This window comes from Oreochromis niloticus, linkage group LG11 (assembly GCF_001858045.2).
Source record: "Oreochromis niloticus isolate F11D_XX linkage group LG11, O_niloticus_UMD_NMBU, whole genome shotgun sequence".
In the NCBI taxonomy this organism is placed as follows: domain Eukaryota; kingdom Metazoa; phylum Chordata; class Actinopteri; order Cichliformes; family Cichlidae; genus Oreochromis; species Oreochromis niloticus.
In genome coordinates, this window is record NC_031976.2 from 7,778,362 (window position 1) to 7,793,553 (window position 15,192).

At 38.9% G+C, this 15,192-nt stretch overlaps 1 protein-coding gene across 4 annotated transcripts in view; it reads left to right on the forward strand.

Annotated features, from left to right (window-relative positions):
- LOC100699146 (collagen alpha-1(XIV) chain) overlaps positions 1-15,192 on the forward strand; it is a 152,154-nt gene that overhangs the window by 38,712 nt on the left and 98,250 nt on the right. For all 4 annotated transcript variants that reach the window (XR_003222272.1, XM_025911718.1, XM_019364636.2 and 1 more), the window contains exons 6-16: positions 4,289-4,444; positions 4,618-4,737; positions 5,005-5,169; positions 6,323-6,487; positions 7,932-8,092; positions 8,974-9,103; positions 10,332-10,471; positions 10,601-10,730; positions 11,993-12,132; positions 12,513-12,639; positions 13,407-13,546. Coding sequence is in view for 3 of the 4 variants with exons in the window: in XM_025911718.1 (XP_025767503.1) it covers positions 4,289-4,444; positions 4,618-4,737; positions 5,005-5,169; positions 6,323-6,487; positions 7,932-8,092; positions 8,974-9,103; positions 10,332-10,471; positions 10,601-10,730; positions 11,993-12,132; positions 12,513-12,639; positions 13,407-13,546 (1,574 nt within the window). In the remaining variant the exon portion in view is untranslated. The remainder of the gene's footprint in view (positions 1-4,288; positions 4,445-4,617; positions 4,738-5,004; positions 5,170-6,322; positions 6,488-7,931; positions 8,093-8,973; positions 9,104-10,331; positions 10,472-10,600; positions 10,731-11,992; positions 12,133-12,512; positions 12,640-13,406; positions 13,547-15,192) is intronic.

Genomic DNA, 15,192 nt, shown 5'->3' on the forward strand with positions numbered 1-15,192 from the left:
ACTGACCATGTGCTTCCAAGCAAACAAGGTTTAGACTGTAGATTTGGCTTGAGCAGTACTTTTGTGTCATAGTAGTGGTGTGACATGGGGAAAAATGGTCTTGTGGGGGTTTCTTTTTCAGTCTAACCTATAAAAATTTAAAATCATCACCACCACGTACAGTATTTATGTAGAAAAACTGGCCACACCACAGAATAATCGAAATCAGCAGTAAGCGTCTAATAAAACATGATGACTGAACATAACAGCTGCTTTAGTTTCAGGGTTCCAGTTATATATATATGTTGGTTCACCATCACACTATTGTGTTTTTTTTGACTGTAATAGAGCCGTTACTGATGTTGAAGTTGTACTTGTGTGTTTCTTGGTATGACTTTTTCTGAGCTCTTGTGTACCACCACTAAAAGGTAGGCATTTTAACAGTAAAATGTTAAAATGTAAATTTGAACTTTGAACATCGAGTGGCTTGTTCCCATGATAGAATTGCATTATTTTTAGCCTATGAGAAAATTATTTTTACTTTACAGTGCTGTGTAAAAGTCTCGATCCAACACTAATTTCTTGTTGAGAAAATGGGAAATAGGCTGAGTGAATTACAGAAAATGACCAAACACATATGGAAATACAGTAGGTAAGGCAAAAGCAGAGGTTGTATAGTTCTTACACAGTATTGTACACATGAAATATAAAAATCTAAAATCAATTGTCTTTTATAAAACACAGTAACAATGCAGTACTTATGTAGACAGAAATGCTTATGTATATGAAAATTATACTGTCATAACACTTTGTATTTCATGGCAGGAGTGTCGCCCATTAGTCAGGCAGGTGGAATGAGCTTAGCAGTGAAGTGGAGAGTGGCAGTGAAGTGAGTAAACATAAACTTAGACAAAAGAAAGACTTGGCACCACAGAAAGTGTCAATACATCTGTGACCTTTCGTTGCCCTCAAATACAGCACTTTGGCTTTTTACCTTCATTCCAACTTTGGTTCTCTTCTTTGCTTTCACTCTGTTCCCCTGTACACACTTTGACCCACAGCAGAGGCGTTAGATGAGAAGAAAAAAGGGAAGAACGAGGTAGGGCAAAAGAGGAGAAAAAAGACAGATGGGGCTTATAAGGAGGAGAACCTCTGACTAGCCTACTGGTGACTTTCAGAGAGCAGAGTGGGATTATAATACAGCTACAGACTAACCCTGCAGAAACATACTAGGAGTGCTTTTTCCGACTTATTTTGCTGGGAGAACTACGTTATCATGTCCATGAGCCTCTCAATCTGATAATGCTGTGTTGATGATATTCCTCCAACATCGTAATCAATGTTGCTCCAGAGACACAAAAATCACATTTTTGTGATTTCACAGTTTTGCAGCTTGTGGGGAAAGACTACACATGGGATCAAATTTATCTACAGGGCTATTTCTACCAAAAAAACAATTAAAAGCCCTTTCAGCACTGATGCGCAATTTAGAGTTACCAGTTACCTAACCCCACTAACTGCATGTCTTTGAAATGTGGGGGGAAGCCGGAGTACCCGGAGAGAACCCACACAAACACGGGGAGAGGCTGGGCCTGATGGTGGAATTGAACTCAGGACCTTCTTGCTGTGAGTGCTAACACCACCGTGTTAGCCACGGTTAACCAGTGAATAAGTGTGATGCAAAATTTCCCTTAGTGTCTGTCAATACTTGATTACTGTTGCTTGCGCTAGGAAGTGAAAGGCAGCTTTGGCATCCAGCATAGTTCAGTGTACATTATGTAGGCCGACTGAGGTTCAAATAAAATCTAAATAAAAAATTGGTTATGTGAAAATTTAAATAAATATATGATATTAAGTAACCTAAATGGTGACAAAATAACTTGCCCTAACAATTAAATAAACATTATGGCCAACTCAACAGACTGTTGACAGATGTCAGCAGGAGAAATGTGAAGGACAGCAGCACCCTTGATTGCTGGTTCCGATGTAAAACACCAGTATTATGCCTAATTAACGTTCTCACCACCCTGACAATAGACTCAGGAATGACCAGCGAGCTGTACTTAGCTGTAATTACTGACCCTCTAATCCTCTGTTTACCACCTCCTGCTGGCTTTTCACATTTAACAACCCCCCCCCGGTTTCTTTCTCTCTTAACCATTAACCTTTTCCTTGCCATTCTATTTAGTTACTATAGATAATAAAAAATGAATATCTCAATGTCAAAGAGTAGCTGCTCGATTGATTTGTAACTCCATATGTCCTGTTTTGGTGCTTATTTATGGTTGTTCCTGTAAAATCTTTAACGTCAGAGTCTCTTTAAAGGCCACGTTTGTTTGTTTTGTAATAGAGTAACCTCCACAAAGAATTATCGATATGATCTTTGGCCTTACAGCCTTTTGCCATTTTGCCGAAAGTCTCCAACAAAGCCTTCTTCTTTTCCTCTCCTTAAAACAAGGGGTATTATTCAACTCTGATATAAAATCACACTCTTTTTCCCTTGTCAAAACAATAACCTTTGAGCATTTCACGGCCACCTATTTGTATGTTATGCATTTGCAAGCCAAAGATTGTCATCAGCTATCTCTCGACCTTGTTGTTTTCCCTTTTCTCGTTTGTCGGCCGCCTGTAGCAGATGGATGGTTCAAACAGTCAGACGCACACAGGCAGCAGACAGAAGGCTCCGTCTGGAAAATTGCTTCTTGAAATGAATACCTGTGTGGTTTATCGTTAGATGATGTAGCTTATTTATTAATTTTTATCTTGAGAAAGTGTTGGCTTGAATCGATAACACGGAAAGCACAGATGGTGAGGTAAACGCGACATATTTTAGTTTGAAAAGTGTAAATGTTACAAAGCATATTTTGCTGTTTATAGCATTTATGCATCACTGCCACTGTTTGAATAAATAAGTCCCAGCATTTTTTATATTTGTTGTTTATTTTCGAGCAATTTAGCACACGCCTGTGCTAATTAACATGTTAAACCAAAGACACAATCCCTGTTGTGCTTAGTTCCAAATGGCTTTGTTAAAGTTGGCAGGAGCTGAATTTTTAGTCAAAACACAAATAAATCCACATTTCCTACTGTCAGCTCTTTGCTTTATGGCTTTTTCTTCAATGAGACACAAAGGTCCGACATTATGAGCATGTCATAGATTAATAGCGATTACTTTCCTGTAGACAGGAAAGTGGTTTTGTTACAACTTTAAGTAGATATATTTCTTTTCAGGATACCATAGAAAGGTGGATAAGCAGTTATAAATTACAATGAATGAACTGATTTATGTGCTGCGTTTATATTGCAGTCATATTGTAAAAAAAAACTGCTACTCTTATGAAGTCCCTGTATTGTAAGGATTTGTTTGGAAAGAAACACTCGTGGTAGGTCTCCAGTAAGTTTATGTAAGTCTGAAGTGATGAAAATGGGCTGCTAGTTTTATAATGCTGTTTTTTCAGTCTTTTAAACCACTGGAAGAGCTTTTACTCTGCAAGCCCCAGTCTCCCATTCATTTGCACTTAAGTGCTTTTCCTACCACACTGATGGATGTGCGAGGGAGCAATTTACATTCATTTGCTACTTTGTTAGGTACACCTGTTTAACTGTATGTTTGAGATGGTATAGATGATCGTCTGAAGTTCAAATTGAGCATCAGAATGGGGATGTAGGTGATATAAATGACTTTTGAACATTGCGTAGTTGTTGGTGCCAGACATGTTGGTCTGAGTATTTCAGAAACTGCTGATCTGCTGGGATTTTCCCACAAAACCCCCTCTAGGGTTTACAGAGAATGGTCTGAATAAGAGAAAATATCCATTGAGTGGGAGTTCTCTCAACAAAAATGCCTTGTTGATGTCAGAGGTCATATGAGGATGGCCAGACTCCTTTGAGCTGATAGGAAGCCAACAGCAAATAACCTCTCATTACAACAAACATGATGTTCATTTAGAGATGCAGAAGAGCATCTCTAAATGCACAACATGTTGAACCTTGAAGAAAATGGGCTGGTAGGCAGAGTCCGAATGCCACTCTGTGTACCAGTTCTGTCAGCTAAGAACAAGAAATTGAGGCCAAGATTAACATAAGTTAACCAAATCTGGACAATAGAAGATTGAAAAAATGTTGCCTGGTCTGATGAGCCTCAAGTTTTGCTGTGACATGCATGCAGATGGTAGGGTCAGAATACAGCATGGAAAACATAAAAAACACTGGAGACACATTGCACCATAAAAATAAGAATAATGTGCATTTAATGGTATTATCGTTTTCTTTAATTACTAGTCTTTCTCCCTTCCTCCTTTTTTTTCAGTTGACCAGTTTGTGTGTCACACTGAGGCTATTGCGGATATTGTGATCCTGGTGGACGGCTCCTGGAGTATTGGCCGACTAAACTTCAGGCTGGTCCGCATGTTCTTGGAAAACCTGGTCAATGCCTTTGATGTTGGCATTGATAAAACAAGGATAGGTGGGTCCTGGCTTCTTTCCTTCTTGAACAGATGGGTTCACCATGGGACCAATATGGCTGTTTTAGCCATGAATTAAGTTGTTTTTGTCTATCGAATTAGTTCAAGTTTGAGTGAATAATACTAGGAAATGACAAGCTGTGTGTGTAATTGTGTCATGTTGTTCAATTATCAGGTCTCGCACAGTACAGTGGCGATCCCAGGATTGAGTGGCATTTAAATGCTTTCTCAACTAAAGATGCAGTCGTTGATGCTGTCAGGAATCTGCCCTACAAAGGAGGAAACACCCTCACAGGTACTGACCCTCTGTGATTTTGCCTTTTGTTTTACAATAGTGGATTAAAAGGTTCTCCCTTGCCATTCTCTTCCCACTGTCTTTTTAAAAATCATGTTATGATTCTATTATTCTATCCCTGTTATTTTTACTTATCTTTACTGAATATTTTTGAATATATATACTATATTTTATTGATCATGTATCATTAAGTATGCCACCTTACAGCTACCTGATTCATCCTTCTTCACTTACTACCCTTTTTACTCTCTACTCTTTTTTTCACAGGTCTTGCATTGACTTTTATCTTGGAGAACTGTTTCAAGCCTGAATCTGGTGCAAGGCCTGGAATACCCAAGATTGGGATCCTGATCACCGATGGAAAGTCCCAAGATGATGTTATACCACCAGCAGAGGAACTGAGAAATGCTGGTGTTGAACTGTTTGCTATCGGTGAGATAAACTACAGATCGTATTCTTAACTGAATCACCACAGTGGCAGACCTTAGTTTTTGGACTACTGTTTTTAAGGCTGGAGCTTAGCATTCTAGCTAGTGTCGTCTTTTTTTGTTTTTATTTTTATTTTTCATTCTGGACATGATTTACATGGAAATATGTGGCTTAAAGGTGTTGTTAGCTAAGGCTAGTTAGTTCATTGCTAGCTAGCTTGGTTACTAAGGTGCATTTGTTATATTAAAGCGTAATATTAAAATGCATGCTGCGGCTACTCAAAAACGCAACAAAATAATTGGTACTTACAGCAGTAAAAGTATTTATTCACCCCATATATTGTTATATTTTGATTCCAAGTAGCCAGATTTGCTTTTTTTATAGTGTTTATGAGCAGTAGTTCTCCAGGCTTTCTGAAGGTCCATTAAAGTTTTTTTCTTTGGACATTGGGTGCTTTTTCATTCAGTTGCAATTCTGTTCTTGTACTTTTTAAAAAGAAGTGGTAAGGCAAAAAAAGAAAAAAAAAAAGACAGCCCTTCAACAGATCCATCTACTGTTCACTGAAACCTCATCAGTAATGGTCACTTTGGAAGGATGGCTGTCAAGAAGTCATTACTAAGAAAGGGGAAAACAGGGAGAAAAGGCACAGATATGACAAATTACTCAAGATTTGAACTAAAAATTGCTGCAACAGGTCCTATGGATTCTTAAATCTGAAATTTTTGGTTCATTTCATCATCACTATACAGAAAGGACAAGAGAGACTCGAGCGTTTCCCCTGACAAATCTCCCAGTTAAATGTTTCCTTGTTTTTTTGTAATTTTAATCCATTGCAACATTGAGAAATACTTCAGCCTCATTATCTGTCCGAATGCAAGACTCATGTTTTCATATTTTTGCACATTTTCCATCAAGGCTTCTAATTATTGGACAACTTTTTTATAGATTTAGCGTTGAGTTGGCATCAGTTGGTTTTTCATACTTGCAGGACTTGTCATTCTTTTTTGTGTATTCATGTGGATACAGTGCTCATGTGAGTGTTTTGGGGAGGGGTTTGCTTTTGCTTTTTTAGACAACAACTGAAAAAGATATATCACGTTGTGTCCTAGATGTTAACAGTCATGTATGTGCCAGTCATTCCTATGTATTTTTCCAGGTGTAAAGAATGCCGACGAGAATGAGCTGCGCTCCATCGCCTCAGAACCGGAGAGTAATCATGTCTACAATGTGGCTGACTTTAACATCATGAGCTCTATTGTAGGGGGGCTAACAAAAACAGTGTGCAAACAGGTGGAGCAGCAGGACAAAGACATCAAGCAGAGTAAGAGCAAATTGGAAAACTGAAGAAACCTTACTAACATGCAAACAAGAACACTAGTAGGAACTCTGTGTCATGAGGAGTAAAGCATAAAAGAAAACAGTTGGTAAACAAATAGTATCCTGAGTGATCACTTTGACTAGTTGTGTATCAATAAATGACCAAATGATAAAAAGTTAAAGTATAACTGTAGTTACATAGTAAATTTGTTTACTATGAATCAAACCTTTTGTATGTAAAAAAAAAGTTTGAGTCACTCGATGGTAGGGATGGGTATTGATAAGATTTTCACGATTCCGATTCCATTTTCGATTCTGTTTAACGATTCGATTCTTTATCGATTCTCTTATCGATTCTTTTTAAAAAAGGAGAACACTAAGTTCGATTAGCTTAGAACTTTGTTTTATATCTTCTCATTGAACAAGATAGAAATTTAGGAGTAACATGGCCTTACAAACCCAACAGTGAGATCTTAAGAGATCCACAGCCTACGGCTCTTCAATGGGGTGTCACAGGGTCCCCAGGAAAAAAAATTGTAAATGTAAAATAATAAAATAAATATTCTTCTGTAGCAATAACAAAGTATAACATAAATTATTCTGTAGCAATTACACAAGAATATCCAGTAATGTCCCTGCCTACAATTAAACACATTCACTTACCGAAAATCGGGGGCATCTGCTGTGGCAAATGGGTGCAAGCCTTTGACCACAAGCTTAGTCACTGCTCGGTGACATCCTGGCCTGAAAGGAGACGCTAACGGTAGACTGCAGCGAGAACTGCCAGCATCTGAGCCAGCAGACTCTGTCTGTCTCTCTCATCATGGTCACCTAAATGCAGCGCACAGTAATGGCAGGTTTTGTAATAAGGCAGATCGCGCTAACATAATATGCACTCTTAGTTGATTATTTACCTGCCGCATTAACGGGAGAGGACGTGCAAATGTTACCGCTGCTGCTGGGTTGAGATTCACGAGTCCGGAGCGGAATTAAAAACACGACATTCATTTAAGGTTATCGCGTGTTTTGTGAGCAAATGCTTTTGCATATTCGTAGTGTTTCCTCCTTTAAATGAAATATCTACTTTGCAAGTATTGCAAGTTGCCCTGTTGTCATCCGTTCTCGTAAAGTATAACCAAACTTTTGAGCGTTTGAGCCGCTTAGGCGCCCTGCCAGGTAAATGAAGCTCCGCAACGGGGTGATGTCATTCAGGTCGACTGGGATCGATAAGGGAATCGTTTGCAAAAATGGCAAACAACCGGGTTTCGATGCCCATCCCTACTCGATGGCCTATAGGGACTGTTTAACAGGACACTATAAATCTACCCTAATGTTTAATTATGTTTCAGTAAAATGTTCATTTGATCTGACTTAATGTGATTTGCACTTGAAAGTTATATCCAATCTGAGGCAGCCTGTTGGCCTGTCCTTACATTTTTGTCTTTCAGAACATATACCAGAGACAACGGGAATGCCGCTTGACCTAGTGACATCAGACGTCACGGCCCAAAGCTTTCGGGTTTCATGGAGCCATGCCCCCGGAAATGTAGAGAAATACAGAGTCGTTTATTATCCCACTCAGGGAGGAGACCTAGGAGACCCACAGGAGGTAAATAGTGTATTATTTGCTGAAAACCACACATCAAACCAGCCAGAGCTGAGGAAGTCAACATATTTTATGTCGTGATATATTTATCACAACATAAAATCAAGAAATATCCATTTCATTCCATGCACATGACTCTCTCACTCTGTTCAGCTTTGCATACAGATGTGCTAAAGGATAAGCAGCAGCTAAAAAATACTACAGTCAGTAGGAGGAGTGTGAGGTGGGGCAAAATGTACTTTTCCATAATATTTATGACACCAGGGGGAGTTACCAAGGATCGGGCAGGTTTATAGTTTGAGATCAGTTTTTCCTCGAGACGTCAGTGATATCGCCCATCCATACCTCTCACTTTCATCTCTCTATTCACTTCTCCCCAGAATATCTTTGCAGGTTATGACGGCTCACTAGAAATGATACTGTGGCTTGAACCAGGCACCTGCTTGATTTTTCCAGAACATTTGACCACAGAAGCCATTAAATCTTTCACTTAGCTGGGTTTACAGAGACCAGATGTTCTGGAGCCTCATGTAAAGAGACCTTTCCAGCTGGCTCACCGTGGGCCTAATCTTTATCACAACTGTCATCCTTTTAGTTCAGAATGAAAAAGAAAAATATTCTTCAAGTTTTAAACGTTTGTGCTTTATCCCATTCAATAAATCGATTGTTTCCTTCTTCCTTTCCCATTCTCTTCCAATCTCTCCTTTCTTTCCTGGTTTTCTCTCACTTTCCTCACTTCTGTTTTTCATTTTTATGTCTCCCTATTTATTGCCTCATTTACCATTTTTTGTGCCATTCTATCCCCCCCCCCCAACCCTTCACACCTTCTTTTCCATCTTTCATATTCTCTTACTTCCCTTACTCACCCTCCTGCACCCCTGCAGGCTGTAGTGGTCGGGAGTGAGTCTTCAGTGGTGTTACAGCATCTTAGCTCCCTCACTGAGTACCAACTGGCTGTGTTTGCTGTGTATGCAAACAAGGCGAGCGAAGCTCTGAGAGGATCAGAAACAACACGTAAGTTTATTCTTGCAAACACACATGTATAAGTGGGCTTATAAGGCTCCACACTCAGAACACGATTTAATAACAATGGCTTAAAAAGTGACAGCTGCAGAAGCCAGACATATTGAAAATGCACTTACAGTACTGTGCAAAAGTCTTGAGTTATTTCTTTATATTCTGCTTCCAAGGAGTTTTCCTATCATTTTTTAAAAAGGGTTCGGTCTTGAAGAATAATTCTCCAGGCTCTCTGTAGGTCTTTCAAAGTTTTTCTATCTTTCTATCTATCTAAGCAGATGAACAGTATCTGAAATTCATGTCAGTACGAAGAAGGAAAAAGTCCAGCAAAGACCCGACACAGGACCTTAGAGATGCATCTCGCCCATTGGTTGCTTTTTCATTGCATTTCAGCCAGCAGTGTTGGGGATCTTGTCAAAACTGATACAATTATGAATGCAGAAATCAGATTTTTATTCATAGTCAGATTTTTATTCACCATGAAATACAATCTGGACAGACTGATTGTCAAAGGCTTCATTTTCCCACATGACAATGATCCCAAACACACTGCCAGAGCAGTAAAAAATATGCTTGTAATATCACATTATTAAGCATTATTAAGGTATTAGTAAAGTTTTAGTAAGTTCTTAATTCATCATTTATATATCATATCATCATTCCATATGAATGATGAATTAAGTACTTGCTAATATCTTACTAATAACATTAATATTGCTTAATAGTGTGACATTATTGTAAAATGCTACTGTATACTTATACAGAAAAGCCCACAGTGGAGTACTATGTGTCATGGATTGGCCTCCCCAGAGCCCGGACGTCAACATTGTTGAAGCAGTATTTGAACATCTCGTCAGATAATAAGAATCTGTCAGAGAGACATACAACATCATTTAAATACCTCTGACAGATGGAAAGAAGAGCTTTGAAGGTCCTTCGAGAAGCCTGGAGACAACTTGAAGACGTCTTAAAGAAGAAAGCTTGAAAGCTTGGATAAATATATTAATATATATTAAAAATATATGGTTGGCTCAATACTTTGCACAGCAGTGAATAATACAGCAATAAAGAATTTTATGCTTAAAGGTCAAATCCACCTTAAGCAGTATACCCTGATGTTTATAGTTATTACAAAAATCCATTCATGTGATTCCTCCTTTATTGAAATTTGCCATGTTATTTTGTTTTTGCTGTGTGCGGTCGCGATGTGTGTGTATGCATGTAGTGGCTCTTCCCACAGTCACCGGCCTCCAGCTGTTTGATGTGAGTCACAACACCATGAAAATAAGATGGAACAGCGTGGATGGAGTCTCTGGCTACATGCTGCTTTATGCACCTCTGACAGATGACTTGGATGAGAAAGAGGTAGTAACAAAAAACAACAAAATAAGGGGAGGATGAATTGTTTATTTAGTTCAAAGTTGTAAACCTGGAATTTGTTAACATGACATCCAAAGTTTTGTTTTAAATCCTGAAGTTTATTTTTGTCCCTAGATAAGGGTGTCGGATGCAGTGACGGAGCTGGAGCTGGATGGGTTGATCCCTCACACCGAATATACCGTCACTGTTTATGCCATGTTCGGCGAGGAGGCCAGTGAACCTGTTACAAACCAGGAAACCACATGTGAGTAATGCACACCCAAACAGTTTTTAATTCTAAGCCTTTATCTTAAAATTAATAAAAATTCAAATAACCCAATAGCCAGACATTCAAACATTCCTTTGTAAAAGAGAAAACTGGATCAAATGTCTTCTTCATAAAAAATGTCCTTAATCTCAAAAACTCCGACTGGTTCTCATTAAGCTGGCAAAAATGGCTGAAACAGTGACGTTTTCTCCAAGGTCAAAACTCACAGTTGTTATGGCAGCAATAACTGTAGACAGGTGGATGCTGACCTTGTTTCCATATAGGATAATAGTTTGCTCTGATTGTCTCTTACAAAATAAGAAAAATCAGTCTATTTATTGTGATAAAGATATTAAATCCAAGTGTCTTTGACTGATGACTAATTTAGTCACTAAGTCATTGTGAACAGACGCCCATACAATGTCCACTCCATGTATGCAGACTACTTCATTGTTTCCCAACCATTTGGAGCCACAGCACATATTTCACATTAGAAAAATCATACGGCATAAAAAAACATATTTATAATTTTTCCCCGCGCACCAGGTATAGCGGAATTGTCCCCAGTATATCTTTTTTTCTTTCTTCTGACCACTACTCGTGCTAGGGCCTTTATCTGGGTTGGAATTTTCTCCATGACTACTTTTGCTTTTCAAATATTTATCTACTGCTATTACGCGCTGTGTTGTCTCACTCACAGCATGACTATTATGTAATTTCGTCTTTGCCTTCTTCTGTTTTACTGGCAGTTGGCAACCCAACTGCTAGTGGCAGTACAACTACCACTAGAGGGTAGTTGTACTGCCCTCTAGTGGGAGAGAATGTAATTGTTCTGCCCGTTACTCATGCCGGTTGCTTAGAGAACTAATCAGGTGGAACCTGATAGTCTTCCACGGCACACGTGATCATTTCTCACACAGTTGTTGGGAAACACTGGACTACTTTGGAGCTTGTTTTTGTGTTTTTTTTAATAAACAGGCTCAAATTAGTTCACATGAAGCCTAACAAGCAGCTAGCAGCACCCACCCATCACCCAACAGCTTTATCCTTAATATTAATTTAAATGGGTGAGGTAAAAAGAAATCACACCGCAAGCAGTTAATATGTCCATAAAAACCAAAACTACTTTTATACAAGGCTAAAAACATGCTCATTTCTGCTCCAAAGTCAGACTCAGTCTTTGGCATGGGCTTCCTTTTTTTCACAGCCAAAGTTTAACACCTGATCAGCCTGAGCTTTCTCTGTCTCTCCCCTTCCAGTACCACTGAGTCCTCCCAGCAACCTCCAGTTTTCTGACATTACCCACAACTCGGCCCACATCAGCTGGGACCCCGCGCCTAGTGGAGTTAATGGTTACCGCATCATGTGGGACAAGACAGACGGACTGGTCACAGACGAGGTGACGTGTGACCGTTTTTTTTTTTCTTTCATGTTTTGGAAATTTTGTTTCTGAGTGCCAAGATGAAATAAGAAATGAGAAAAAAAAGAAATCAGAAAGGGATGAACAGTCAAATAATAAAGGGCTAAAAGCCTAACAATAATAATATGAATGGAAAATTTACAGATATTGCCGTTTACGATACTGACAAAGCTTAGTCTTCTGGAAATGTTCTAACTGTGTTATGAATATCATAGATGAAGACTTGAAAAATATCCCTACATTGAGTCTTAGTAGACTTGTTGTCTTTCAAGTTATTAGTGTTTATCTTGTTCTCTGTTTAAGAGGCATAGCAGTGGGTTTTTCTGTGGCTACATGATGTTTCTCTGTGTTTCCTGCAGGTGGAGGGTGGTTCAGTGAGTTCTTATGACCTCGGTGAGCTGACATCTCTGACGGAGTACTCGGTGGCAATTTTTGCCCTGTACAACGAGGGCGAATCAGAACCGCTCACCGATGCGTTCACCACCAGTAAGAAACTGCCGTTTGACTTTTGCAAGTCACCATCACCAGTGGAGAACAAACACGTTTAAATATTTGTTTTCTGTATTCTTGTTTCCCGACATCTCTGTTGAGGACAATTTAGCCTCAATCTCCAGAAAATAGTTCTATCAATATCATTAAAAGGCAAACCATTTCTCTTATAGTGCCAAACAGTGGTGAATTTTATTACCCTCAGTGGTCCTTTTGCTATTTTGGCGGTCTGCCCATCTCATTTACACCTCAGCATAATAGCCCAGTCACATTAAAAGGTCATTTCACTGTCCCTGACTATTCCGTCACGCTAACAGATATTGATTTGTAGGAATATCCCTTTATGCAACAAGCAGTTGGGCTCCAGCGCTGAGTCAGCTCAAAGAAATGTGTCTGGCAAGCAACTATTAAACTAGCCACTTTAAAAGGACCGTTTGCATTTTTTATTTATCTCCTGGCAAAGTTTGTTTAATGGACCAGTTTTCAGAAAGGGGGCTTTATGAACTAACGAAAATGCAATGGCACTTTTCAGCTGTTTGAGTGGAGGAGTAGGAAGCGGTAGGTTCACACCAAAATGGTGCGACGGTGCTTTTCCAAGAACATTTTGCTGAACTGACAGATATGTAATAAATTGGCCCAGCAGAAAAGTTTCATAAACTTACAGTATAATCGGGGCAGAATTGAAAATATTATTGAATTTATGTGAATGTTAACACATGAGAAAAAAGGAGGGGGGAAAAAGTCTCCGCTTTTCTGTCTTTCAGCTCCAGTTCCTGGTCCTCTGAATCTACGCTCCAGTGAGGTCAGCACAGACAGCTTTAAGGTCAGCTGGGATCACTCAGCCAGTGACATTATCCTCTACAGACTCTCCTGGACACCATTCGATGGTGGTGACACAAAAAAGGTTAGTTCCAATAAAATACAGAAGGTACAGCACTGTGCAAAAGTCTCGAGCCATCCTCCATTTTTCTATATTTTGCTGGGAAAATGAGCAGTAGGTTCAGCAATTTATTGAAACGTGCAAACATACATAAAAACACAGTATAAAAAGGTAAAGACTGCTTGTACCGTTCTAGTGAGCTGATATTTCATTCAAAGCTCTTCTTTGGATGTTGGCTGCCTTTTGCTCCATTCTCTGTCAACATGATCCCACACTGCTTCAATAATGTTGAGGTCTGGGCTCTGGGGAGACCAATCCATGACAGATAGTACACCACTGTGGGCTTTTATATATAAGTATACATTATTTTACATTAATGTCACACTATTAAGCATTATTAAGGTATTAGAAAGTGCTTAATTTATCATTTATAAAGCATTATAAATACAGATATATTATTATGATATTGATTATGATTATTACTAGTTACCAGCAGTGACAGTTGTCTACACCGTGCACAGCAGTGATAGCTGTAGATGGTTTAACAGTAACAGATGAATAAACATATCTCTATATATGAATGACATACTAAGGAGGAATGATGATAAATAAATGATGAATTAAGCACTTACTAAAACTTTACTAATACCTTACTAATGCTTAATAGTATGACTTTATTATGAAGTATATTTTTTACTGCTCTGGCAGTGTGTTTGGGATCATTGTCATGTGGGAAAATGAAGCCTTTGCCAATCAGTGTTTCCAGATGGCTTCGGGTGGTGAATCAAAATCTGACTGTACTTTTCTGCACTCATAATTGCATCAATTTTGACAAAATCTCCAACACCACTGGCTAAAATTCAGCTCCCAAAGCATTACACAGTCTCCACTGTGTTTGCAGTTGCAGATACACGTACCTCTCTCCTGACCTTGACATGTTGATGACAATATGAACAAAAAATTTCAGACCTGTTACTTCTAATTTTCATCCCAGTTCTTTATCCCAGTTCTGGCCCTTCAGGCCAGCTGAAGTGGCAGAGGCATCTCTCAGGTCCTGTGTCAGATGAATTTTCTCCTATTTCTTAAATACAGGACTTTCAGATACTCTTCACTGGCCCACCGCTTCTTCTTTTGCCACTTGTCCAGTTTCCTAAATATCTTGGGACTCCAAGATATTTTATCCCAGGTTTTGTACTAATAGCTCTTTGGGAATCTTTAAAAATTTATAAGAAAGTTTGGCTTCTTGGTAGCAAAATATAAAGACATAAAGGCTGTCTTCAGACTTTTGCACAGTACTGCATGTGTTTTAGATCAATAAGAGTCAAGCATCCAACAGCATAGAATCACAAGGTTAAGCTTGCAGTGTTATTATGCAAACAAAACATATTATTAAGCATCTGAAGAAAATAATCTGCATGGATTTCATTTAGCCCGGAGTCCAGTCATTATCTCTTTCTTAAGAGGAAGCAGTAGCTCCACTCCATGCGCACGGATAAAGAGCAGTCTGTCTCCTATAGACTTACACAGAAGCTTAACTATACTACCGGTAGCTGGTAAAACCTCTGGCTTGGTTGAGTATAAATAAAGGCTGAATAAATCTAGAAATTAATGGCTAGGGTGTTTTATTACTATGATCTGGGGTTTAGAGACAGCTGCAAGGCAGCGATAGA